Source organism: Narcine bancroftii, chromosome 1 (genome assembly GCF_036971445.1).
Source record: "Narcine bancroftii isolate sNarBan1 chromosome 1, sNarBan1.hap1, whole genome shotgun sequence".
Taxonomy (NCBI): domain Eukaryota; kingdom Metazoa; phylum Chordata; class Chondrichthyes; order Torpediniformes; family Narcinidae; genus Narcine; species Narcine bancroftii.
In genome coordinates this window covers 267,319,783-267,346,773 of record NC_091469.1, presented here as the reverse complement: position 1 = coordinate 267,346,773, position 26,991 = coordinate 267,319,783, and the positions used below count along the sequence as shown (strand labels likewise).

Sequence of the window (26,991 nt, the reverse complement as noted above, 5' to 3'; positions counted from 1 at the left end):
GTAAGATCTAATTTTTTCTTTAATTCTCTGCAATTCCACATACGGAGGGGCTTGGGTGACACTTGCTACTTCTCGTGTTACTTCTCTTAACCTCACATGGAAGGTGCAATATTTGGCTTGGTCTTAGTGTCAAAGAACACCCATTGCTTGAATCACTGCATGGTATACCAGCAGAAACCTGCATATAGCGGTTGAATCTCACTTTTGGGGGAGTGCTGAAAGAGTTGTTAATCTCAGGAAATGCCAGAGTTGTGGAAATTCATTCTTTGTGTTTTATCTAAATGAAAGTCTTCATTATATCTTGGCACAAAGAAAACCCATTTGTGCTGATTATCAATACTTTTTTTTCATCTCCTAATTCTATTTTCACAGAACTTTTATGGCTTTAATGTAATGAGAATCAGGCTAATTTTGTTTGCAGAACTCACAAGAGACTTGGTCCAAGCTAAGGATGAAACCATCAGCATTGTGCACCCTTGAGAAAGTTACTGATATTTTGTGTATGATGTTATTATAAAAAGATCTTGCTGTCAGCATAGCTGCATTGATTACGGACTGATTATGAATGAAGCAGCCTGGGGATTAAAACATCCGCCCAAGTTGACATCACTGGTTTAAACCAAGAACAGACTTGGTTGAGTTATCAGTCTATTCATCATGTTAAATTTGCTTGAGATTTATTAAAAGATTGTGATGCTATTCTGGGTGTAGGGTAGAAGTGGCAAAAGGAAACATTGAATGAATTACTTCCATTCTGAAATGGACACTCTTCAGATTCTCACAGCAGGATTTCAGGAGTTGAGTGCTGGGCTAAAGGATTGCACAAGTGGAATCTATCTCCCCCATTTATATTTTAAAAATAATTTATAAATGTGAATGTCACAGTTCCAGCGACCTTGGTTCAGGCCTGGCTTCTGTGGAGTTTGTATTTTTCCTTTGTGACCACATAGGTTTTCTCTGGATGCTTAAGTTTCTTCTGACATCCTAACCATGCAGTCCACCTGACAGAGGTCCTAATGGTCCATCATCAACATCTCATTGCAGCACTCCACTGCCCCACAGGAATCAAAGCAGTCACCATCATCTTGGTGCTCAGCAGTGTGATGATAACTGGATTAAATGACTACTGCCCAGTGGCACTGACGTCTATGATCGTGAATTGCTTTCAGTGACTGGTAATAGAACACATCAAATTACATCTTCCAATGATATTAGATCCATTCCAGTTTGCCTACCATTCAAATTGGCCCACAGATGATGCTTTAGCCTTGCCTTGCACAATCCCCCCTCCCCCCATTTTATCCTGACCCACCTGGAGAATGATGCCTCATATCCCAGGCTGTTGTTCATAAACTTCAACTCAATCATACTTCAGATGCTGCTAGATAAACTGTCCTCAATGGGATTCAACGTGCCTCTTTGCGCTTGGATTCTGGACTTCTTGACCGAAAGAACATAGTTAGTTCAGTTGGTAGCAAAATATCAAGTCAATCATAATGAGCACAGGCATACCTCAGGGCTATTTACTGTTCAGGCTGATAAGTCATAATGCACTTTCAGATTCAGTTCAAACAGAATCATCAAGTTTGTAGATGATACAACTGTAGTTGGTGTAATGTTTCTTTTTATTGTAATGAAGAAACTAGGATTATTTTAAAAGAACTATCTTTATTAGCTATCGACTCAAGACCATGTGGAGGCATCCATCTTGAATCCAACTGAAAGTGCAACAAACTAGTTTCTGACTCCCTCTAGTGGTCAGGAGGACCATTAGCACTCTGTCATTACATCCCTTTTCCTTGAGATGTTTAATCGAATAACATGACACACTAATAGAGAATTCATTTCAATTTAAAGTTCATCACAAATGTAAATGAAACATCAGCAGCACAATTTTATTTAAGTGTGCAGTTTTTTTTGGAGATTCAGTCTGTCAGATGCTTTGATTACACATGTGGATCTTTTTAACACTGGTGCTTGTGTCAGCTCCGCTGCTCCACTACTGTCTAGCACTTGTGGTGTTTCCTCTGTGGCTGCGCAGGCTGGAACATCTGTATTTGTCTGTTCCTGCTATGTCTCTTGCATCTTCAGCAGGCTCTTTCGATTCTTTCTCGTGGAGAGCACAAAGTTCCTTGGTGTGCATATAAAAGATTACCTACCCTGAACTCACAACACCTTATTAGTCAGCAGTTAGGAAGTTGAGAAGGGCAAGGCTACTGGCCACCATTTTGACAATAATTTATAGAAGCACAATTGACAGTGTCCTGCCTGGCTGCATCATGATATGGTAGCTCCAAAGCATCAATACATAGGATCATCAAAACAGCCAAAAGGATCACTGGGCTCTCCTTTTCCTCTATTGATGACATTTACTGGGAGTGTTGCATAAATGGGACTCAAAGAATTATAGAGGACCCTTTCCATTCAGCCCACAGTATCTTTGACACATTACGATCAAGAAGGAGGAACAAGAACATCAAAATTAGAACTGCCAGGGTGAGAAATAGCCTCTTATATTGTTCAACAGTATCCTCTTAACTGAGAAAATCATTCCAAAATACTGATATATATTTATTTTAAATTATATTTTTATGCATATATTTGATTAGAATGACTTGAGTATGTGTGTGCACTGTGCTCTGGAGAAACACTGTTTTGTTGGATTGTACAGTCAGATGATAATACACTTGAACTTAACATAAAGGCTGACAGGTTAATTGTCCACTTTTTTTGTTCCGATGACATGGGTGAGTGGAAGAATCTGGGGACAGCCAACAGGAATGCGGAAAGAATGTAGTGCAGACTTCGTATGCTGAAGGGCCTGCTTCTATACTGTGTGGCTGTATGACTCTAGAAGTCAAGGGTTTCACTTCATATGTGGTGAAATCTATTGCATTTGATCAATACTATTCTGATCTCTATTTTCCTCATAATAATTGGCAGATTGCTCAGTTTGATGTTGCTCAAGTTTCCATTCATCTTGAATATAGTTATGATTTCTTCTAAAAACAGTGATTTTCTAAACGAACCAAACAACCAGACATCACAAAACTTGGTATTGATCACAAACATTATGATTCCAGTGTTAACTCATTCATGGAGCCATATCTTTCTTTGAGCTATTCCTTGAATCTTTGGCACATGTAAGAAGGAATCATTGCTATTAAAATTCTTCTGAATGTCTCGCAATATTTCATTTAATCATTTTGACCCAACTATTTTCTTCTTCATCTTCCTTTATTTGGTTCTTCCAAATGAGAGAAGACGAAGAAGGAAATAATTGGGTCAGACGTGGATGTGCTATGTGAAAATTTCTTAATAGAAAACACTGCTATTGAGGCTGGTGGGAATTGTGCCAATATGTCATTTTCCTCTTCATAGGATTCTGACAACAACAAAGTTTGTTCCTTGTACTCCTTCCGCAATGCAACTACCTCACCGCACAAGCCAGAAGAAGGGGCCCGTGACCGCAGTGACATGATCACTAGTGCAGCTTTTGGAACACCTGAGCGGCGTAAAGGAAGCTTAGCTGACGTGGTGGACACGTTGAAGCAGAAGAAGCTCGAAGAAATGACAAAGACTGAACAAGACGGTAGGCATGGCTTCCTTTTCGCTCTGGTGTTCAGACCTGGTTTAAAAAAATAAATATTGTGATCAGACAGCCAAAGCAGTTGTGGTTAAAAAAGATGGCTGTCTTTGCAATAGGACTTTGAAGACCATTAGAAAGTATAGAGAGTATAGATAGTATCCCTTTCTGTCGAATCATAAATTGTGTAATATCAAAATTCTTCAGTGTTCATCCTTCCTTCTGTCTAGGTTATGAAGCACACTTGAGTAGGATCAAGCTAATAAGATCTATCTTATCCATGATTATCAAACATGTGCCAAGAGATGTTGCACCATGTCAGTCAAAGGAGAGAATCAGTTATTGCAACTTATTCATGGAGTCAAAAAGGAACAACAATGACTAATTGGGTTGGAGTAAGTAAAATTGCAGAAAACTTCTCTGGGAGGACATGGATGTTAATTTTATTTATATTGAAATATTTGAACCTGTTGAGTCAGGAACTAGATAATAGCTAGCCAGTCCACACAAAAGGCCTTGTCTGATCTTAATTTTAGTTTTTTTCTAGGGAATGAAAAGGGGTCTTTTTAGTCTGATGAATGTCTAATTAAAATTTTTTTATATTGGCTGACAGCAAGAAAATATTGCTATAAAAATATATTGCCTAATGTTAGGTGGGTGCTTTATGATTAAAAGAATGGTGACCGTTCAGTTTGATCGGGAACAATAGCTAGTGTTAATTAAAGACTCTGTGCATAGTTTGTCTGTCTATCTATTTATTTAATGGACTTTTCTTTTACAGAATTTATTGCCCATCTTATTCAGTCCTGAAAAGAATGTCTTTTTGAGCCATTCCACTCATGATATTGAGAGTTATTTAAAGTCCAGAGAAAATGGGAATGAGCCAAAGAATTAGACTGTTTTTCACCCTTCCATAGACATCCTATTCTGTCCTCATTCCTTCTCATCTCTTTCTCTGCAGTTTAAAGCACATTTCATTTCTGACAGAAGGTCATCAGTGCAAAATGTTCACCTTGTTTTTCTCTCTCTATAGAAGCTTTATGATTTGCTAAGTATTTCAAGGTCTGCAATGTTTGGCCTTTGGATTATTGAGGTCAGATTTTTATTCCAGTTTTATTTTAATTCCTTATTTCAAGGTGATGAAATGGTCTCAAAGATCTAATGACATGCAGGAAGTAGGCCACTGTAAATTGCCACTAGTAGAGGTAAAATAGGGTTTGGGGGATGCAGGGATAGTGATGAAAATATGGGCAGGAAAGGTTGCAGGACAAGGTAATGCAAGAGCTAAAAGGAACCTGAAGGGCTGAATGGCCCAAATATGAATATGAAAGTGTGGTATTGGACTCAGTTTTCCAGATCAATTACCCAGTCTCCTTAATACTTGTATGCTGTCAGAATTATTATGGTTTAGAATTAATGTGATACAGAGCATTTGTTTCAAAGATTTGAGTAAATTTTATGTGTGCACAGTGAGAGCAGAAGAGTTTTGTATTTTGGCAAATATCACCTCCAATGACTCTTGAATTGAAATCAGTATATATATTCTATAAATGGGTCTCTGCCTCAAGTCAGATCACACAGTGATAGATCATACCATAAAGCTTGCAAGATTGATTTATTATTAATGTTGTTGACTTGGGACATCAGAAACTGGTTGAAACCATCTGGATTTATATTTATGTGGGGCTTTAAAACTGATAGATGACCAATCTTTCTGTTGTATGGATAAGCAGATAGCGTCGTCCTTGTTGATTTGAGCATTTTATCAAATTCCTCAGTAGACTTCATCAATCTGACGGATGTCCATAACCAGACTCCAGACCAGCACGCATTTTTGAAACCACCTATCACTTTCAACAAGTTTTGCAGGGATAACAATAATATCAACTCGAATAGCCAGGCCAATGGCTCAAAATGCTGTATAGCTGAAATATACTTGCTTGCTGCCTCAGCCATTACATTTAGAACGAAGAAATAATTCCTGTAGGAGTGTAGGATATATTTTTTGTAGTACAGCAAAATACATCATAAAATAGAGACCAATGGAATATCGTATTTCTATATTTGCCAGCAGAACCATCATAGAATTTTTTTGTTCAAACTCATTGCAAATTTGTTAAATGAAAAATCTGCAAGTTAGTTTAACTAGAAATGTTAAAAGTAGAAATTAAAAAAAAAAGCACAAGTGCTGATCCTCTGCCTGACAGAAGTATTTGATGTACATAACAGTTCAGGAATTTAAAAAAAAACTTGTTTTAGGAGTTCATCAATATTATTCAGTGTCTGTGTGAGAAGATGAATGGGTATCTATCATCAATAGAGCCAATCAGCGATATATTTTGTCCTTCTATGATGAAGGAAGTCATGTCATCATGTCAAACCTTTGGGATAAAAAGTGGCAAGTGGAACTCTGTTTAACTTCAGATAACTCAATAACCAAAAAAAAGATTCCATTTATAAAATAGAATAAAAACTTAAAAAAAAATCAAGAAATTGAAATGTTGAATTCTGTATTGGGATCCTATCTATATTTAGGATACAAAGGCAATGGGAGTTGTTTCAGTAAGTTGACCAATATGGGAAGGAAATGATCTCCAGAGAGATGGAGGCTATATTCCAGGTATTCAAGAACGCGAACAAAATTATTTATGAATAAACACAACTAGGTTCAAATCATCACTTCTCTTTTCCTAGCAAAAAGGCATCACCAGATATATATCTAAATGGATAAATATTTCATCAAACAAGGATTTTGGTTGCCTTAAGCAAAAACATTTGGATGAAATTAATCAGAATCAGAATTTAATGTCATGAACAAATCATGAAATTCATTGTTTTACGGCAACATCACAGCGCAAACATTCATATAAACCACCTTACAAAAATAAATAAAAGTTGCATGAAAATTCAAAGTAAGGCAGTGTCTTTGATTCATTAATCATTCGGAATTTGATGGCAGTGGGGAAGAAGCTGTCCTTGTGCCACTGAGTGCTCATCTTCAGGCTCCTATACCTTTTCCCCGATGGTTGATGCATGAGGCAGGTATGGTCTGAGTGGTGGGTGTCCTTGAGGATTCTTTCATAAGACATCGACTCTCGCAGATGTCCTTGATGGAGTGATGTCACGGGCCCAGTTAACAACCCTCTGGACTTTTTTCTTGTTCTGAGTATTGCCACCTCCGCGCCAGACAGTGATGCAACCAGCCAGAATGCTCTCCACGGTACACCTGTAGAAGTTTTCAAGAGTCTTCAGTGACATACCAAATCTCATACTGTACTGCATTATGAAGATTTGAGATGAATTATGACCTTTTGCAATGACTTTAGGATTGACATTGATGTACATTATGTCAAAAACTTTGAAAGTGCACTCCATCTATGGTGAGTTAGAAACACGTGGTCATGCCTTACATTGGCTTGCCAGAAGGAAGGCTAGCCCATGAAAGTCTTCTGCAAGAAGTTGATAACCCTAGACTAGTTTCAACTGTCTTGCAAGAGTGGCAAGACATTCTCATTCAGTTCAGTCAAGAACTGCAGGAAGACGTAAAGCACAAAAATCTGTAGACACCTGAGGTTGAAGTAAAAACACAATCCTGGAGAAACTCAGCAGGTCAAACAGTATCCTTTATATAACAAAGGTAAAAATACTTAACCAATGTTTCGGGCTTGAGCCCTTTATCAAGGTACGGAAAAATATCGGCAGGCATCCGAATAAATGATTTGGGGGGTGTAGAGCTCGTCGAAAGAACCGAAGACTTGTTGATCCAAACCAAGGCTTTTATTAGCAAAAGAAAGGAGCTCTTCACAGGTGGCCGACCAGTCCGGAATGATCCGACCTGGCTAGGGACACAACCCTTTAAGGCCCAGACAATAGGCGTGGCTTAGCTCTCAGCCAATCGCTGTAAGCACAGTCTAGATATAGTAACTATATACACTATGTACATTGGTGATAGATCTGTACTATCACAGGGGGATGGGAGGCATGGTCACAAAGGCAGGAGGTAGGAAGTTGCAGGAAGACATCTGAAATGGATCTTTAAAATACAATAATTTGAGTACTGATAGTAATTTTTAGCATATGAAATTGCAGAATTCCATTCATGAAGGTAATTGCCCAGATTTTTGCCTTTGTCTTTTTGAGGCTTGATTTATTGAGTGAAATGTTGGGAAAACGAGGATGAAAGCTCTTGCAGTACAAGAGGATTGCACAAAATCAAAGAAGAAAGATTTGCAAATAGGCAATCTCCCAATTCAACCTAACATCCTAAAATGCTCTACGGCCAATTTTTTTTTTAGAAGTGAATCAGAATTGCAGTGTCAAAGATATGGTAGCTTATTTCATGCACAACAGGCTCTCTCAAGAAATAATGTCATAATGACACTTGTGCTGGTTGACGGAGAGATATTGACCAGAATTTTGAGAATAACTTTCCTGCTATTCTCCAGAACAGTTTAGTAGATTCTATCACTGGCATCAGCAAATGGCAATTAGTCATTAGAACTCTGAAAGCATAGCAGTCACTTAGAACTGCACCAAGATTTTCTTCACAAGTGTGTGGAGAAGGGACTTGAACTTTTGGACTGACAGCTGAGATGCCTGCTAAGTGAGCAATGGCTGATGCAAACTGAGAAAAAGGTTTGAAAGAGGAAAAGAAAATCTTTGACAATCTACAACAGTCAACTCAAAAATCACTTGTACGAAACATGGCTGTGTCCCTGCTTTATGAATCAGAATAGTAGGGCCATACAAAGGTCCATTTCAGGAATATGTGGTTAAGGCTACATTTGTACAGATAATAATGCATGGAGTTTATTCGGAAGAGAAAGGTTAGTTCATAAACATAAAAACATGGAAACATAGAAAAATAGGTGCAGGAGTAGGCCATTTGGCCCTTCAAGCTTACACTGCCATTCAATATGATCATGGCTGATCAGTACCCGGTTCCTGCCTTCTTCCCATACCCCTTGATCCCCTTAGCCACAAGGGCCAAATCTAACCTACTCTTAAATATTGACAAGGATCCGGCCTCGACTACTTCCTGTGGCAAAGAATTCCACAGATCTACCACCCTCTGAGAGAACAAATTTTTCCTCATCTCAGTCCTAAAAGACTTGCCCCTTATCCTTAAACTGTGACCCTTGGTTCTGGTTTTTACCAGCATTAGAAACAACCTCTCTGTTTCTAGTCTGTCTAATCCCTTAAGAATTTTATATGTTTCTATAAGATCCACCCTAAATTCCAGAGAATACAAGACTAGTCTATCTAATCTTTCCTCATATGCAAGTCTTTCCATCCCTGGTATCAGTCAAGTGAATCTTCCCTGCTCCCCCTCCATGGCATGGTTGTCCTTCCTCAGATAAGGAGACCAAAACTGCACGCAGTTCTCCAGATGTGGTCTCACCAAGGCCCTGTATGGCTGCAAGAGGATCTCTGTACTCCTGTACTCAAATCCTCTTGCTATGAATGCCAACATAGCATTCGCCCTCCTCACCACCTGCTGCACCTGCATGCCCACTTTCAATGACTGATGCACAGCAAAACCCAAGTCTCTCTGCATCTCCCCTTTTCCTAAACAGATACCATTTAGATAATAGTCCTCTTTACTGTTCTTTGATGCGAGCCCACTTAATGCCATTTATAGTGGATGCCCATTTTGTCATTAAGTTTTATTGTTTTATTACCTGCTACACTTTAAAATAGGTCACAATCTTTAAGTTCACCCCCTTCAAGTATTCAACCTGGAAAGTAGGCCAGAAGGTATGCTTCAAGGTCTTTGCTAATGTGCTAGTGCAGCTCTTGGGTGAATAGATCAAGGGGATTTGCATCGGATTCCTTTCTGCTTGACTTTCGTACGCGAGAGCTTACAGAGTTGAATGGATCTATTGACCAGACAATTTATGCATTAATATTTACCTGAGTTGTGGGAACATAAGAGTTCTACAGCAGGGAAACAGTCCCTTCAGCCCAACCTGTCAATGCTGATCAATCTAGTCCCATTTGCCTGCTTTTAGCACATATCCCTCTCATTCTTTCCTATTCATCCATTGAACTTTTCCTTTCCTCTTTTTACCTACCAAAAGAAGATACTGCAGCTCTCTTTGGAGAAGTGGTTTCATCAGAGTTGCCTCCAAACTGTGGTTGCTAAGCAGTGAAAGTGGTTGCCTAACTTTGTCAAATAGTTCATTTTAAATTATTCTCCAAAAAAAATGCTGCATCATGTTGGAGAAAAGTGCTGGTAGTGTTGCCAACATGTAGTTTTCTTTGGCTGCAACACTTTATATATTGATCCCATGCATCATGACTAATTAGCTGTCTCACTGAAGAGGATTTGCACACTAGTAAATTAATGTATTTTATTACCAGAAAATATGCATCATTTTGTCAAAAGGCACCACTGTCAGTATCTCAGTAGCGAGCTCCACAAATCATCACTGCACAGTAACGATTTGTACAGGGTACTTGGGAAGCTCCGTGAAGTCTGAATGAAAACAAAGTGAATGTTGAGCCTATAGGAGTAAGAGTCTCCAAAAAATTTGGTTTCTTAAGAGGGGCTTCAAAGGAAGGGTGGGAGGAGAGTGAGGATCTGACAGCCAATCACATTGAGGACTCTGGACAGTGATATGTGCAGCCACCATTGAGAGCAATAAGGAAAGAGCGATGTTAAAACCAGATTTAGAAGATACTGTAGTCAAGAAAGCTAAACAAATTGGAGCAGTAACTCCACGAAACAATGGGAACATAGTGGTATCATTGCATAGCATCTCAGGAAACACGTCATTCATTATCCACCATTCCTTTGAATCGTCTTCTGAAGTCCATGAGTGAGATCTTTCTTTCCTGTCTCAGAACCCCATTGGTCAACTGTGATGATGCTTCTACTATTACTCAAACAGTCCTAACGTTTTCATCCTGCTTGGAATTCCCTGGGGCGATTCACTTAGACATTGGATAGTTGTCTTTCCCATTAACCCATTGGAAGAGCTTGCTAATCATATTTGATTACTGAGAATGTTTATTAGACTTGCCCTCTTTGCAAAGAAAAGATATGAAGGACACTTTGGAACGCTTACACCTTCAATAAGCCCATCAACTTAATGTTGGAAGTGTGTCTTTCCATTTACTTGCTGTCGAACAGCATTTGGTACAGTGCTGCAAACAGTGCTTGGTCTGTCCTTGTAGCTGGTTATTTGATCGTGTGTTACTCTAAAAACATTTTATGTCCATTTTCATTTTAAAGAAAAGAATATCTTGATGCATTTATTTGGTTGCCTTGATAGAGAGCTGGGTCAGTTGAATTCAGCTTGGGTAAATGGGTGATGTGGCTCACATTCTCCGTTGTTTTGGTAACCGGGGACTTCAATGAGTCTGAAAGAGTCTTAAGTGCTTATGACCACTGTAATGAAGGAAAATGGTTCCCAAGTACTCCATTAGTTTGAATTGTCAATGTAGCTGTAAAGTGCTCTTTGCAAAAAGGAAGATCCTATAAGTAAGAACTGCATGTCGTATTTACTATAGATACATATTATATATGAGGATAAATGCAGATGGAACTTGTTTTAAGGTTGGTTTAAAGCTCCATTAGTTTAAAAGAAAATATTAAAATCCTACATTTTAGGACAATATCTATTCTCTGTTTTCTAGGGGCAATTTTCATCAAAGTTGTCACAGTTTATCTTACACACTAGTAAAATAAAGATGGAAAATGTTTGAGACATTCAAGAGAAAGAAAATTAATGTTTTCGGTTGAAAATCCACAATCAGAACTGGTTTGATGAGAGCATATGTGGAGTATCGCTTAATGGCCACAGGAAGTCATCAGATGGTGCAGGCCACAGGATAAAAATAATATTGCTCTGCAAGCCAGTCTGTTTCAATGTTAACCTGGAGATACAGCAGAAGTCAGGAAGAGTGCCACTAAGGTTCCAAAGATTCAATTACAAAAATGTTATCACGTCATGGTTAAGAAGAGCAAGATAAGGAAGGTCACAAGAGGTGACGCAATGAAGTCCAGAGGTGCACTGAAACCACAGAAATGAAGGGTACATCATTTACCAACTGGAAGGTACCTGACACTATCGAGTAATTAAACTTCCGAAACTCATGACTCTGACGATGCTTTTTATTTGAGCTAGATCTGGTGTGCAGTGCTTTTTTGGGAGACCCCCCCCCCCATCCCCAGTTCACCTATGAGGTCAGTGCCACAGAATATAGTGCAGAAGTTCCTTTGGTACAACTGACAGGCTGAATTCCCATTCAGGCTTTGACAGCTGGCAGTTCACTGGCTGTCAAAGCTGTCACTTAAACTCAACATTTACCATCCAGGGAATATTTAAAAAACCACAGCAAAACAATTAAAACTGGATATTTTCAAATATATCAAAGCACAAAAATAGCTGTATACATATTTCAAAACAATCATGTATATTTATGCTGCAATTAAATTAAATTGGAAGGTTCTCCTTGCAGGCATTTCATAGATGGCTATATCTGCACCAGATTAACCCATGCAGGTTTGCAGGCACATTTCCATGCCCGACAGAGGAAGATTCTGCTCTCGTTTTGAACTCTTGGTGTGTGATGGTATCCCAGAGCCAAAGGTTTATTGGAGCAGGAAACTGGACTTCTGCCTGCACACAACAGTTCTGAGCTTTCATTCAGTTAAGTGCTTAAATTTATCAAATCCAAACAGACCTTGACGGCTGGTGTTCTGCCTGAGTTTGGAAAAAATCTTGATGCGAGCGACGAGTGTACAAATCGCGTTCAAAATGTAGGGAGGCGATATTGGAGGTTGAAGGAGCAACAGAATAAAATTCCTTAACTATTGAGGAACGTGATAGGCTGCACTAGAGATGGAGTTAAGTACCAAAGATGGACCATCGCAATTAAAATCAATTCCTCCTGTAATTCTCTTTCCCTACCCCTCTGTCTCCCTTCCTTCTCTTATCAGACAGCTATCTTCCCTCATCACTTCTCAGCTTCTTTCTTTTCCCACCTGCATCCACCTATTACCTGTGCTACTCCCCCTTCCTCCCTCCTCTCGTCTCCTCCTCCCCCGTTCCCCCACCTTTTTATGCAGGTGCCTGGCTGATTTTCCGTATTCTTGGTGAAGGGTTGAAGCCCGAAATACTGATGACCTTTTACTTCCTCTGGATGTTGCATGATTTGCTGAGTTTCTCCAGCACTTTTACGTACTGCAATGACTGGATTTTCATCTTTTTATCTCTTTAAATAATTCTCAGTTTTGTCTATTATTATTGGATGTTCGTGAACCAATATATTTTCGTTAGTGATGATTCTATCCAATAACACCATGCCCTGATTTGCACAAAAAGGTGTTCAAAATTCATTTCCATTCAATTAGTAATACAACCTCTCTTCCTCACTTAGATTGGCCATTTATAGTATCCACAGAGAAATCCTGGCTGGACAGCTCTCAACCACCTTGATGGATTGAATCTGTGCTCTTACACTGCTCCAATGTAGAGTGTTTTGCATAATTTGGGATATCAAAGTATGTAGAGCCCACTTAAATAAAGAAATTAGGCAATGGCTAATAACTAGAAAGCCAGAGCTGTATCCAACGAAGCACTATAAAACATTAAGACAACTAGTTTCAACATTGGGGAGATTCTAAAACATTCCACCTACCAGGCAACAGTTTTGAAAAAAATACATTAATTAATATATATTTTTGATTGCTGGATATAAAATAAACATTTACCTTTAAAATAATCTGGATTCAAATGTATTTTCCAGATAAATTTGCTGTGGATACTGATTACAATATTACCAGAGGGGTAAAAGAAAAAGCATTGGCTCAAATAGTGCCCTGAGTTACAGTAGTTCAACCATTCCCCACTCCTCACCATATGCCGTTTAGTGGCATGTTCAAGCCTGCAGGAATTGCCAGTCGCATTGGTTTAGAAAGTGATGACTCTGAATTGTCTGGCTGATGTTGTAGGCAGTTCAGATGCTGCCTTTAAATCCATATGTTGTTTTATTTTGCAAACTGTTTGCATTTTAACTAGGCTAAATTTAAAGCATTTACGTTTTGGATAAACTAAAAGAAATGTTCTGATTGTCAAGAAATGTCAGGAAAGTGGATGTATTTGCATAATTGTTGGATCTACTGATGATCAATCAAGTAGAAAGGGGATAATAGGTTTTAACGTTCTAATTATTGTTACTGTGTATTGTTCAGTAGATTTTCACCAAGCTGGAGGATGTCCTGGTTGATTTTTGTTCTGTAGCCATATTTATTGATGTTGATTTTGCAATCTTTCTTTTTCTATTGTAATCATTCTCATCTTTCTCTATAATTAGAATTCAGTGTACTAGCATTTTTAATTATTGATAACAACATATTTATCAAGCTTAACCCTGTCATTTAAAGAGATTTTTGTTCTGATGGATGGAATACACCTTTTTTCCCCCCCAGTAGAAACGAGGGCAGTTATGGCCCAATTACATGAAGAATGTGACAATACTCCAATATGACATATGAAAACCACTGATGGAACATGTAGTATTGGCTCCTTGCAAGAATATTGTGGTTTACTTGGCTCTCATAATTGAAGGTTTCCTACAGGGCAAACTGTGCCAGATTTGGTCAGGGAGCTGGTATGACGAACGTCTGCCGTTATGAAGGGTGTATGAGTCAATCAAACCACATTTGTAATAGCTGAAGGTTTAAATAGTGTATTTGATTAATCAGAACTAAATCTCTTTAAATATAGAGTGAATTTAATATATTTCTGCGAGAACAAAATTGAAGCATTTGGGTTGGATTTTTTTACTGCTGTTTGGTCATAGGCAATATATTTAGGTTTCTAATTATATAATTAATTTTACTGCAATCTTGGTTCTGAAATTACTTTTGAATATTTTTATCCTTGCATATGAATTTCTACTTAATATTTTAATATCTGATTATGACTATAAAATGAAGTTTTTTTTTGAAAATAGCTTTTTTAGGACTGCAATAGTTTACACAAATGAAGCAATGATAAATAATTATTGTACAGAATATGGTGAACAAAGTCATTGAATGTTTACCTCAAGCTGAATGCAGATTCATTCCTATATAAAAGTTTTTTTTGTAAAATGGAATTAGCTTTACCAGTTTAATTCAATTTAGATGATTCATGTGTGGTTCTAAGTTTGACAAGTGCTGCATGAAATATAATTCCTTTTAGATGTGACCTGCCCCTTTAAGAGAAACCCTTTGAAATATACATCTTTATTAGGTACTGGTTCTAACCCATGAAGCTGTGGTTGAAAAAATCATACACCACAGATGAGTCTCTCAGCCCACAATAAAAAAAATGCCTCATGGTAAAAATAGAACAGATGGTTGCCAGCTGTGGAATATTACTGCTGTAGCACTCGTGAACACGACCAATGTAACCAGCCAGCAATGCTCTGGTTCATGTGCTGTGGAGTCACATACCACAGCCATGTACTTCTTGCTCGCCTTTTCAGCCTTTATTTTCCTTTGAAGTATATAAAAAAAAAAGCAGGTTTCCAAATATTAAAGAAAACATCCAAGGTCCTATTTGTTCCTCATTTACAGATGTGATAAGGTTACACCTCAAAAGCACATAATTTGAGCTGTTCAAAATGGCTATTGGAGAAGCTGCTCAAGTTGAACTGAATCATACTAAGAAATCCCAACTTTAATCATCAGTCAATGCTGAGCTGAGTAACTTCATACGGGTAAAAATGCATAGAAATCTTGGAGGGACTCAGCCAGTCTCACAGCATTCATAGGAGGTAAAAATATATTACCTATGTTTCAGGCCTGAGTCCTTCATACAGGGCCTGACCAGCAACAGTTCTCTAACTAGCCAGCCAGCTTCTTGCACTTGGGTTAAAAAAAAAATGTAGTTTGAAGATCCAGCTCATGTTTATTGACTGGTGTTGGGAAATATATATGTGAATAGATGGTGAAGATGGAATTAAGTTAACAGTAATATCCTCGATCAAGTACCACATCAGTTCTTTGTCGGGCACCTTGTACGTGAGAATGAATGAGAGTTTATTGTCATGTACATAAGCATACAGTGGATGCATTTATATTCTTGCATGCTGTAGCCAGGGGTATTAAATTAAGTTACCACATGAGGGGAAAAAAATGATATTAAATATAAAAGGATAGATAAATATTCAGAATTGAAGTTCATGCAAAAAAAGGTTATAGTAGTGCAGAGAGATTTGAGAATATACAAAAGAACTGACATCAGAATGAATTAGTGCTTTCAGCATGGGAAGAGAAGAATATTTCTTGCAAGTTGAAAACCATATTCAATTGATGAAGGAGAGGCTAGGTAATTCTAACATTCTCTGATTCCAGATTTTCAGCAACTGTAGTCTTTTGTTCCTCACATTTCTTGTATTGCTCTTGTTTATTCTTCCTTTATCCTCATTCATTTCCTTCTACTTGGGTCTCTTGCAGACTCTTCAGTTGCGATTAACAGCCCTTTCTCAGCTGACGTGCCTTGACATGTGGTCTCCATCTTTACACAGATATTCCTTTTGTTGTTTTCAGTCCTCACCCTGCTTTGCAACTTGAAACATCTTTAATCTCCAACTTATCCTGTTTTGGTTGAAAATTTGTGGGCTTGAAATGTTAATTCTATTTTTCTTCCCAAAGTTGCTGCCTGACCTTCTGAGTATTTCCAGCCATTTACAGTTTTTGTTTCAGATTTCCAGCATCTGCAGCACAAAGCAAAATTTATAGTGGAAATATACAAAGATAAATGATTCTCGAACTGCAAAATTGGAAACTATAATGAATGTGTGCCCTTATTCATAGACAATATACAACTGTGGCATGACAATTCTGAGTTTCTAAAATGGCATTGGATGTTCTGTTGCCAAATATATGCAGGACTATGTTACCACATTGCATTAATTCATCATCTGTAACTATTAAACCTGTATATCAAATGAAAATGTACTTGTAGCAGTGCTAAAGTGGTTTAACTGTTATATTTATTGCCTATTGTAAAACTGTACCACCAAGACCAGGGAAGTTCCAGTTTCAATCCTGACTCTGTACTGCCTTTAGTTAATCTTGGCTGAGTTGTATTTTTGGGGCATTATTGTTGGTCTCAGCATTGGTGAGGTCGAAACATCTCCAAGATTCAGTTGTCTACCTCTGTTCAAAAGCTTTCCCTCCAGAAAAGGCAAATACAGATTATGATGAATAAAGTGTCAGAAACAATCAGTTGCACTCCGTGCTGCCGGACCTTGAGTGTGCTTATTTTAGTAGTTGTGTTCACTGATTAGCTGCATGAATGGGCACTAGGGTGAGTGTCCATGGACCTCTCTGGAACATGGCTCAGACCCTTTATGTGAAGAGAAAACATTCTGGCAGTTGGAAATAAATTCAAGAACTCACTGAAAATATATTGAATTGCCATCCTTACCTCCTCAACATTGTTTGTTTTATTGCAACATTCTGTATTCTTCTTTTTCAGTTTGTACTACTGTAATGTATTTTGGAGTGGACCTGGGGATCCACTGGTAAACTTGAACCATGAAAATATCAGTAGGATGCAAGGATTTTCTAAATAGGGGAACATACACTGTGCTGGTGAAATGGCAAGTCAGACTAAAGTGTATACATACATCATGTCATCCATCCAATACACATTATATCATTGCATTCTATAACCATCTGTCTTACTTGTATATTATACTCAAATACAAATAAACAATTTGGTTTTTAGAAATTTGATCATACAAATCTCCCTTAAAATATATTAGTATCGAATTGGACTTACAACAATGTACGTTCTGTGTAAAAGTTCAGTGTCTGATTGGTTTCGGAGTTAGAAGATAAAAATCAAAGGAACCGATTAAAAATTCTGGAATCCTATTTTTACCATGTACAATGATTTCTATTATTTTCAACATCCTTTTCTTTCATTTTTAAAGCATTGTACATTCATTGAAATTGGTTTAAATTTGAAAACAAAATGCAGCAAACTCCTTTGACAGTTTTTCAGTACATTAGTCTTCCCTTCTGATGCATTCTTCAAACCATATTCAGGTCACAAAACCCATAAAGCACATATTTTAAAATGAGAGGGAGTCACGTGATGGAGTAGTGGCCGGTCAGGGAACTCCAGCCCTCTCCGGAAAAGTTTAAAAAAAATACACTAAACACAAAGGCACAAGAATAAAAATTAAAACAAAGTGAAAGTAAAGGTGGGAAGAAAATGGCAGCGAAGAAAGAAAAGTCGAAAGCAACAGGAAGAAGAGAAGAAGAATGTCAGAAGAAGAAGGTGAAGGCTTTACCTGTCCGAGGAGGCCCGCCGCGGAGAGAGAAGCCCGCTCCCCAAGGTCAGTGGAAGTCCCGAGCTTGGGACTACAAAAATGGCTCGCGGAGCTGAGTAAAAGTGTGCAACTGCGCATGCGCATGAAAAAAAACACACTGATGGGAGGGGGGAACAGCTGAGGAGTCGATCTCCACAGCTGAGGATGACAGCTGCAACACAGCAACAGGAAGAGAACACAGAAAACAATGAAAACAAGAAAGAAGAGGGTAAAAAGAAAACAAGGAAACAACAGATGACCAACCCAGAGGAAGAAGAAGAGGAAAAACATAGAGAAATGGAAGAAGAAGGGAAAGGCAAGACAATGGATATTTTTTTTAAAGAATATATGGAATCAGTAAAAGAATGGCAATTACAAGAATTTAGTGAAATAAAAAGAATTAAAAGTGCAGAAGAAAAAATGAATAGAATAGAGATGGTCTTGTCAGATATAGGAAAAAGAGTGGACAATGTGGAAGAACGAGAAACAATCGTAGAAATGGAAGTAGAGGACTTAAAAGAGAAATTAGAAGAATCTAATAAAAAAGTTAAAGAGGCACAAGAGCTGTTAGCTCAGAAGATAGATATAATGGAAAACTATAATAGAAGAAATAATATAAAGATAGTGGGCCTTAAGGAAGATGAAGAAGGCAAGAATATGAGAGAATTTATAAAAGATTGGATCCCCAGGGTCCTAGGAAGACCAGAATTACAGGAAGAAATGGAAATAGAAAGGGCACATAGAACATTAGCCCCAAAACCACAGCCACAGCAAAAAACAAGATCCATTTTAGTAAAATTCTTAAGATATACAACAAGAGAAAATATATTGGAGAAAGCAATGAAGAAAATAAGAGAAGACAAAAAATCACTGGAATACAAAGGTCAAATTTTTTTTTTTCTATCCAGACATAAGTTTTGAACTCCTGAAGAAGAGAAAGGAGTTTAATACAGCAAAAACGATCCTATGGAAAAAAGGATATAAATTTATGTTAAAGTACCCAGCGGTACTTAAAATAGTTATTCCAGGGCAACAAAACAGACTATTCTCGGATCCGGAGGAAGCACGAAAATTTGCAGAACAACTACAAAACAGGCAGAGAGATGAAGACATGTAACTAGAGTAAAAATGACCACAAACTATATGTATGTGTGTATATGGGTGTATCCGTATTTAGAGGAAAATATATAGAGTATAGATAAGAATTAATAAGGGAATGAAAGGGAACAGAGGAAGTAAGGAGGGAATTAAAAGAGTGACCTTTGTTATATATGAAAATTGAAATCTTTTCCGGGGGGGGCTGGGTGGGGAGGAGTTACGGTCACTGCAAAATCAGTTGACGCTTGCGAGTGAATTCGCAAATCCAAATGGAGAGGGGAGATGTGGTTGCCCGACAAGGGATAAAGGGCAACACAGGAGGGGGAGGGGAGAATGGGGTTAAAGAAATTTTAGTTAGGAGAATAAGGGAAATGTTTGATGTTTTAGAAATGTTGTCTTATAAAGTGTTCAAAACAAGAAAGCAGAAATGGATAAGAAGGAAAGGTGATGATGAGGAAACGGAAAGGGAAGATAAACAAAGTATGAAATGGCTATGTTGAACTATATGACTAAATATTAACGGAATACATAACCAAATCAAAAGGAAGAAACTGCTAAATTTACTGAAAAAAGAAAAAATTGACATAGCATTCGTGTAAGAAACACATTTAACTGAAATGGAGCACAAGAAATTAAAGAGAGATTGGGTAGGACATGTAACAACAGCGTCATATAATTCAAAAGCTAGAGGAGTAGCTATATTAGTAAAAATGTACCAATTAAAATAGAAGAGGAAATAATAGATCCAGCAGGGAGATATGTAATGATAAAATGTCAGATATATTCGGAGTTTTGGAATTTACTCAATGTATATTCACCTAATGAAGAAGATCAAAAATTTATGCACGATATTTTTTTGAAGATAGCAGACATGCAAGGGAACATATTAATAGGAGGGGATTTCAACCTTAATTTGGATTCAAACATGGATAAAACTGGGAAAAAAATTAACAGAAAGAACAAAGTAACCAAATTTATAATTAAATCGATGAAAGAAATGCAACTTTTGGATATATGGAGGAAACAACACCCAAAGGAAAAGGAATATTCATATTATTCGGGTAGACATAAAACATACTCAAGAATAGACCTATTCCTGTTATCAGCTCGTATGCAAGACAGAGTAAGAAAAACAGAATATAAAGCTAGAATATTATCGGGCCATTCACCCTTGATACTGACAATAGAGTTAGAGGACATCCCTCCAAGAATATATAGATAGAGATTAAACTCCATGCTACTTAAAAGGCAGGATTTTAGAGAATTCATTGAAAGACAAATTAAAATGTACTTTGAAATAAATACGGAATCAGTGAAAGATAAGTTTATACTATGGGACGCAATGAAAGCATTCATCAGAGGGCAAATAATAAGTTATGTAACCAAGATGAAGAAGGACTACAATCAGGAAACAGAGCAGTTGGAAAGGGAAATAGTAAATATAGAAAAAGAATTAGCAATGAAGGAAGACACAACTAAAAGAAGAGAATTGGCAGATAAAAAAAATAAAATATGAAACACTACAAACATATAAGGTGGAGAAGAACATAATGAAGACAAAACAGAAATATTATGAACTAGTAGAAAAAACGCACACAATTCTAGCATGGCAGCTTAAGACAGAACAAACTAAGAGAATGGCATTGGGATCAAGGAAAAAAGACAAACAAATCACATATAATCCACTATAAACAATTATACCAAACTGAAAACGAAGGAAAAGAAGACAAAATAGATGAATTTTTAACTAAAATTGAACTACCAAAATTACAAATAGAGGAACAAAATAAATTAACAGAACCATTTGAAATAGTAGAAATACAAGAGATAATAAAAAAAACTACCAAATAATAAAACACCAGGAGTGGATGCATTCCCAATAGAATTCTATAAAACATTTAAAGATTTATTAATTCCTCCCCTCCTGGAAGTAATCAACCAGATTCATGCAAAACAGCAATAATTACAGTAATACCAAAGACAGGGAAAGATCCACTTGCACCAGCATCATATAGACCAATATCTTTACTTAACACAGATTATAAGATAATAGCTAAACTATTAGCAAACAGATTAGCCGACTATGTACCTAAAATAGTAAATCTAGACCAAACTGGATTTATTAAAAAAATACGAACAACAGACAATATTTGTAAATTTATTAACTTAATTCATGCAGTAGAAGGGCTAAAACGCCAACAGTAGCAGTTAGTTTAGACGCAGAGAAGGCCTTTGACAGAGTAGAATGGAATTATTTATTCAAAGTATTACAAAAATTCAGTTTACCAGAGAAGTATATTAATTGGATTAAAGCATTATATAAGGGGCCATTGGCGAAAGTGACAGTAAATGGATATATATCAAAGCAATTTAACTTAAGCAGATCAACAAGGCAGGGATGCCCACTATCACCCTTATTGTTCGCGTTAGCTATAGAACCACTAGCAGAATTGATAAGAACAGAAAATAAAATAAAAGGGATAAAAATAAAAGACAAGGAATATGAAATCAGTTTATTTGCAGATGACATTATAGTATACTTAACAGAACCAGAATTATCAATAAAAGAATTACATAAGAAATTGAAGGAATATGGAGAAGTGTCGGGTTACAAGATTAACGCAAATAAAAGTGAAGCAATGCCAATGAATAATGCGGATTTCTCAAAATTTAAGAAAGAATCACCATTCAGATGGCAAATGCAAGCAATAAGATACCTAGGTATACAAATAAATAAAAACCTCGGCCATCTATATAAACTCAATTATTATCCACTAATGAAAAAATTACAAGACAACTTAGAGCATTGGAAAGACTAATAGGAAGGATAAACTTCCTATTAACACGAATAGGAAGGATAAACTGTATTAAAATGAACATTTTCCCAAGGATACAATACCTATTTCAGGCATTGCCAATACACTTGACAGAGAAATTCTTCAAGGAGTTAAAGAAAATAATAAGGAATTTTTTATGGAAAGGGAGGAAACCAAGGATAGCACTAGATAAATTAACAGAATGGTATAAACAAGGAGGCTTCCAACTGCCAAACTTTAAAAATTATTATAGAGCCGCACAATTAAGATACCTATCAGATTTTTATCAAACAAGGGAAAGGCCAGATTGGACTAGATTAGAACTAGATAAAATAGGGGAGAAGATACCTGAACATATATAAATGGGATGAAAAATTGGTAAAACGTAACAATTCTCCAGTATTACATCATCTGCTCAATATTTGGAAGAAGATTCATGTAGAAAGGAATAAAACAAATGACCAATTACCAAAACTAATACTGACGCAAAATCAGTTAATCCCTTTTACAATAGATAACCTTTCCTTTAGAGAATGGGGGAAAAAAGGGATCAAAAGAATAGAAAATTGCTTTTCGGGAAATAAATTATTATCCTTTGAACAAATGAAGGATAAATATAATATAACTCAAGATACAGTGTTGGCATACTACCAACTGAGATCCTACTTGAAGGACAAATTGGGAAGCAGTCTGAGGTTACCAGAGGGAAGTAATTTTGAATATGTGATTACAGATACAATGATAATCAAAAGATTTATAACAAATATGTATATTAAACTGCAAGAAAAGGAGAATGAGGAAACAAATGGTAAAACTAAACAAAAATGGGAACAAGATTTAAACATATAGATAAAGAAGGAAACATGGGAGAAGTTATGCTCTGGAACTATGAGAAATACAATAAACATGAGGTTACGTATGATACAATATAACTGGATACACAGGCTATACATTACACCTCAAAAGTTAAATAAATGGGACCCAACAGTATCTGACAGATGTTTTTGTTGTAAAAAAGAAATGGGAACAACAATTCATGCAATCTGGACATGTGAGAAAATGAAAAAAATTTGGGAAGATCTAAACCAGATATTAAATAAAATTACAGAAAGCAACATACCAAAAAAACGCAGAGATCTTCCTCCTAAGTAACATAAAAAACAAAGAATTTGGACTTGATTTGGATGGTGCACAAAAAAGATTTGTTATGATAGCTCTAGCCGTAGCAAAAAAATGTATTATGTCAGCCTGGAAATTAGAAGATAACTTGAGAATACAACAATGGTATATAGAAATGAATAAATGTATTCCATTAGAAAAAATAACATATAATTTAAGAAATAATATTGAAATATTTGAACAAATATGGGAGCCATACATGAAACACAATAGAGAAAACCTACCAGGGACATCTACCACCTAAAATAACGGAAGGAGAAGGAAATGAAAAGAATTGACTCAGTGGAATTTCTTGTTTATTTTTATTGAGTGACAACATTGTTTGACTGGTTTAATGTATCTTAGATTCTGTACTTTAAATGAATGGGAGGGGAGGTAGGGAGGGTGGGATGGGAAGTGGGGGGGAGAAAAACGACACTGTATATATTTGAAAAGGAAAATTTATGTATCTTGGTCAAAGTGGTTTATGGTGTGAAAAATAAAAAAAATTTAAAAAATTTTTAAAAAAAGCACATATTTTAAAATGAATGTACTTTATTCATTGTAAGGACTGCTTTTCCTTAATTTTTCAAATTAATTTTACTTTCTTCATGGTAGTTCAAAAGCAACTGAACAAAAAGTAGGGATATTTCATAAATGAGACAGTCACCACAATGACTGTAAAATGGCAACACAGGAGATGGAAAATGCTTTCTGGCATCACTCCCTGACACTTTCTGCACTACATCACCCTGAATTGATTCCACCTCCTGGATCCATACAGAATGTGTCAATTCCATCAACTTTACCACTAACTTTAACTGAACCTCAAATTCACCTGAATCATTTCCAATTATTCTCTCCTCTTTCTAAGTCTCTCAGGCCCAGGAGACAAATTGCTGACAACAATTATAAATCCACAGCTACCGGGACTACACTTCTTCCCACCTAATCTCGTGCGTAATGTCGTGCCTTTCTCTTGACATCTCCATCCCTGCCACCTCTGTTCTCGAGATGAGGTTTCCATTCCAGGACATTTGAAATGTCCTCCTTCTTCAGGATATGTTGCTTCCCCCTTGCTGTAGTTGATGAAGCCCTTCCACTCACACCTCCTCCATTTCCTGCACTTCTGCTGTCACCTTGCCTCTCCAAAGTGAGATAGAGCCCTCTTGGTCCTTATCTTTCATCGCATCCTTCTTTGATGCCTCTGTTATTTGCAACTTGATTCCCCCCATCCCTTCTGCTATTCACAAAAGACCACTTTCTTGATTACTCCCTTTTTCACTCTTCCCTTTCCGCCCATCCTTCCACTGGCTTGTACACTTTCTGCTGCAACCATAGGAGGTGTAACAACTGAGACCCAATTAGACTTTCCAGGGCAGCATCTCAATGTGGCCCACATTATATTCGTAAGACCTAGTGCAGACGAAGCAACCTTTGCTAAGAATCTGCTCTGACCTCATTGGGCAGATCCGAGTCTCCAGCTGTTTTCTCTCTTCAACACATTCCAACCGGACTGTCATCAGCTTCCTCCACTTCTAGAGTGAGGCTAAATGCAAACTAGAGAAACAGCAATTCCTATTCCGCCTTGGTGGATTTTAACCAATGAACATGAACATTGATTCTTTTTCAGTTTCAGGTAATCTGCATTCCCCTCTTCCTTTCTCTCTGCTTGTGATGCACCAAGGTCCTCAGACACACACCCTTATTTTCAACCTCCCCCCCACCTATCCCAAGTCCTGTTACACAGGGTTTTCCTTTTCCCCCATCTGGTTCCATCTGCTTATCACCCACTGGGCCCACTCTCTCCTCCCCTTACTGTCCCATCTGGCCACCATCCTGGTTTTATCTGGTTCGACTTATCTGATTTGCAGTCGCGTACTTACTTGCATCGAGAGCAGTACCGGCTGCCACTGATGATGTAAGCAATGCGACGCCCGGGGATAATAGTGTGCATGTGCGGGTGTGTTAAGCATCAGTATATGGGTGATGGATCTCAGAGCAGGAGGAGGAGAGTGAGAGTGTGAGGATCACCCATGTGGCAGTGAAGAGACAACGAGAAGGTCAGAGCAGTTAGCTGGGCGGTGTTGAAGAATGCAATGTTGTGTCTAGTGAATAATAAAAGGAAGTTAACTTCATGGTTTGCTGAAAGAAATGAGTGAGTGTATTCTTTATTTGTTTGTAAGCTGTGGTAAATCAGTGCCATTACAAGTAGTGACCCCATGAGTTCACTTTACCTTCTAATTTAAAATGGATGGTGATAAGGATAAACCCCTTAAAGAAACAGTTGGGAGGTCAAACTAAAGATTTCCCCCCATTTTTATTAATAATACACCAGCATGGTTTTTGATCCTCAAAGTGCATTTCTCAGCCCTTGGAGTCAGAACACCAAGTATTGTTTACTTGTGGAGCATCTTCCAGAGCACATTGCTTGTGAAGTGGATATCTTAGCGGATCTGGATGGTAATCTCCCATGCAACATGCTTAAGGCAGCTGTTCTGTGCTGTACTCAGCCATCTAGGGAGACTTGTGTTGCCCAATTACTAGCTGGTGACAGCCTAGGCAAAAGCAATCATCACAGATATTGAGGAGGTGGAGCAGGCTAACTGGAACAGACCCTGTCAAAGGTGATTTTTGGAAACCGAGGTTCTTTCGATGTTTACGTTGTCATGTTCAAGAGCATTTGGTGATTGTCTTTTGAATGTTCACCCTTGATTAGTTGGCGGATCATGCCAACCTCATTATGTCCACGACTTCTACTTTAAAGATAGGAGGATTGGCTTCTTCCCTTAGTCAACAGGAGCTAATGGAACTGGAATAATTCCTGACTGTGCCTTGTGAGATGTCAGTACGTTATCAATCGAAGATAGTGCCAGCACCTTCTCAATCAAAGATAGCGCCAGCACCATGTCTATTGAAAATAACTGAGTTGGAGCAATAAATGGCAGCACTGACTCCGCAGGTCCAGGCTTTGGGCATAAAACAGAATTCCTTCTGTCAACTTGGTTGGAATCATGGTGGTCAAAGATGTGCTAGAGGTGTATTTGTTGGAAGCATTGCAGATTTGATGCTGCTGCTGCCTGGTCCTGTCAGCCACCTTCCAAATTCTACAAATGGCAGCCAGGAAATGACCAGGCCTGGCAATAGAGGCAACTGCTGCCCATGGGCACATCAGCTGCCATATTCGTGATACGAATATGTGACTGCCAATTGATAGCTGGCCCATCCCCCACTATTGACTCACTCCCTGGTAACTCCTTCCCTTGTGAACCTGGAATAAAAGTTGACCTCCCTCTCCCTGTCCTCAGTCAAGCACATGGAATCAGGCCAGCTACGTCTAAAGTATAATAATGCCTATTGTTCTTCATTCTACAGCTTTGGAGCTATTGATAGAGCCTATCACTGTCTTTTCCTCAAAGACTGTCTCTCAGTTGTTCAATTTCTTGACAATTTCAGTGCAGAGATTTCACTGGCCCATCCAATCACAGAGGAACGCAGAAATTCCAAAATATCATATGATCTTTAAGCCATGAATGATTCATATGTTTAAACACATGGTTAGAGGTCACACACATTGGATTTCAGTCTCAAGAAACCTTATAGGTAGGTTTTTATGTTTGCAAATCTGGCAAATTCCATTTTGGGAGCAGACTTCTTGTCACATTCTTCTTAGTTGGTGGATTTGAAAAGTTGCTGCATCATGAACCGCAGCTTGTGTATGCAAGTGAGCTGCATCTGTCATCCCTCCAATGTCTTCAGCTGCCAGAGGAGTATTCAGTTTGTCCTATCCCTTTTCTAGCCCTGCTTAAGTGTTTCCCTCACTGGGAAATCCAAGCTGAGGCATTTTGTTGTTCTGTATTCCCATTTCCAGAACATGCACCTAGACCTGATAGACCTGCATCAGCCATCTCGGGGATATACTTATCTGTTCACGTGTGAAGACCGTACCACCAGGTGGTGGGAGGCCATTCCAATTACTGGCATCTCTTTGGAGACAGTTGCTAAGGCTTT

At 37.8% G+C, this 26,991-nt stretch overlaps 1 protein-coding gene across 44 annotated transcripts in view; it reads left to right on the top strand.

The window, feature by feature from the left end:
- The window catches only part of sox6 (SRY-box transcription factor 6), a 676,057-nt gene that overhangs the window by 299,872 nt on the left and 349,194 nt on the right, over nucleotides 1–26,991 (top strand). For 43 of the 44 annotated variants that reach the window (XM_069898041.1, XM_069898034.1, XM_069897942.1 and 40 more), the window contains one exon: nucleotides 3,382–3,592. In XM_069898041.1, coding sequence (XP_069754142.1) covers nucleotides 3,382–3,592 — 211 coding nt within the window. Of the gene's footprint in view, nucleotides 1–3,381; nucleotides 3,593–11,270; nucleotides 11,649–26,991 lie in introns of those variants that run through there. The other variant, XM_069898102.1, reaches the window with a different exon arrangement.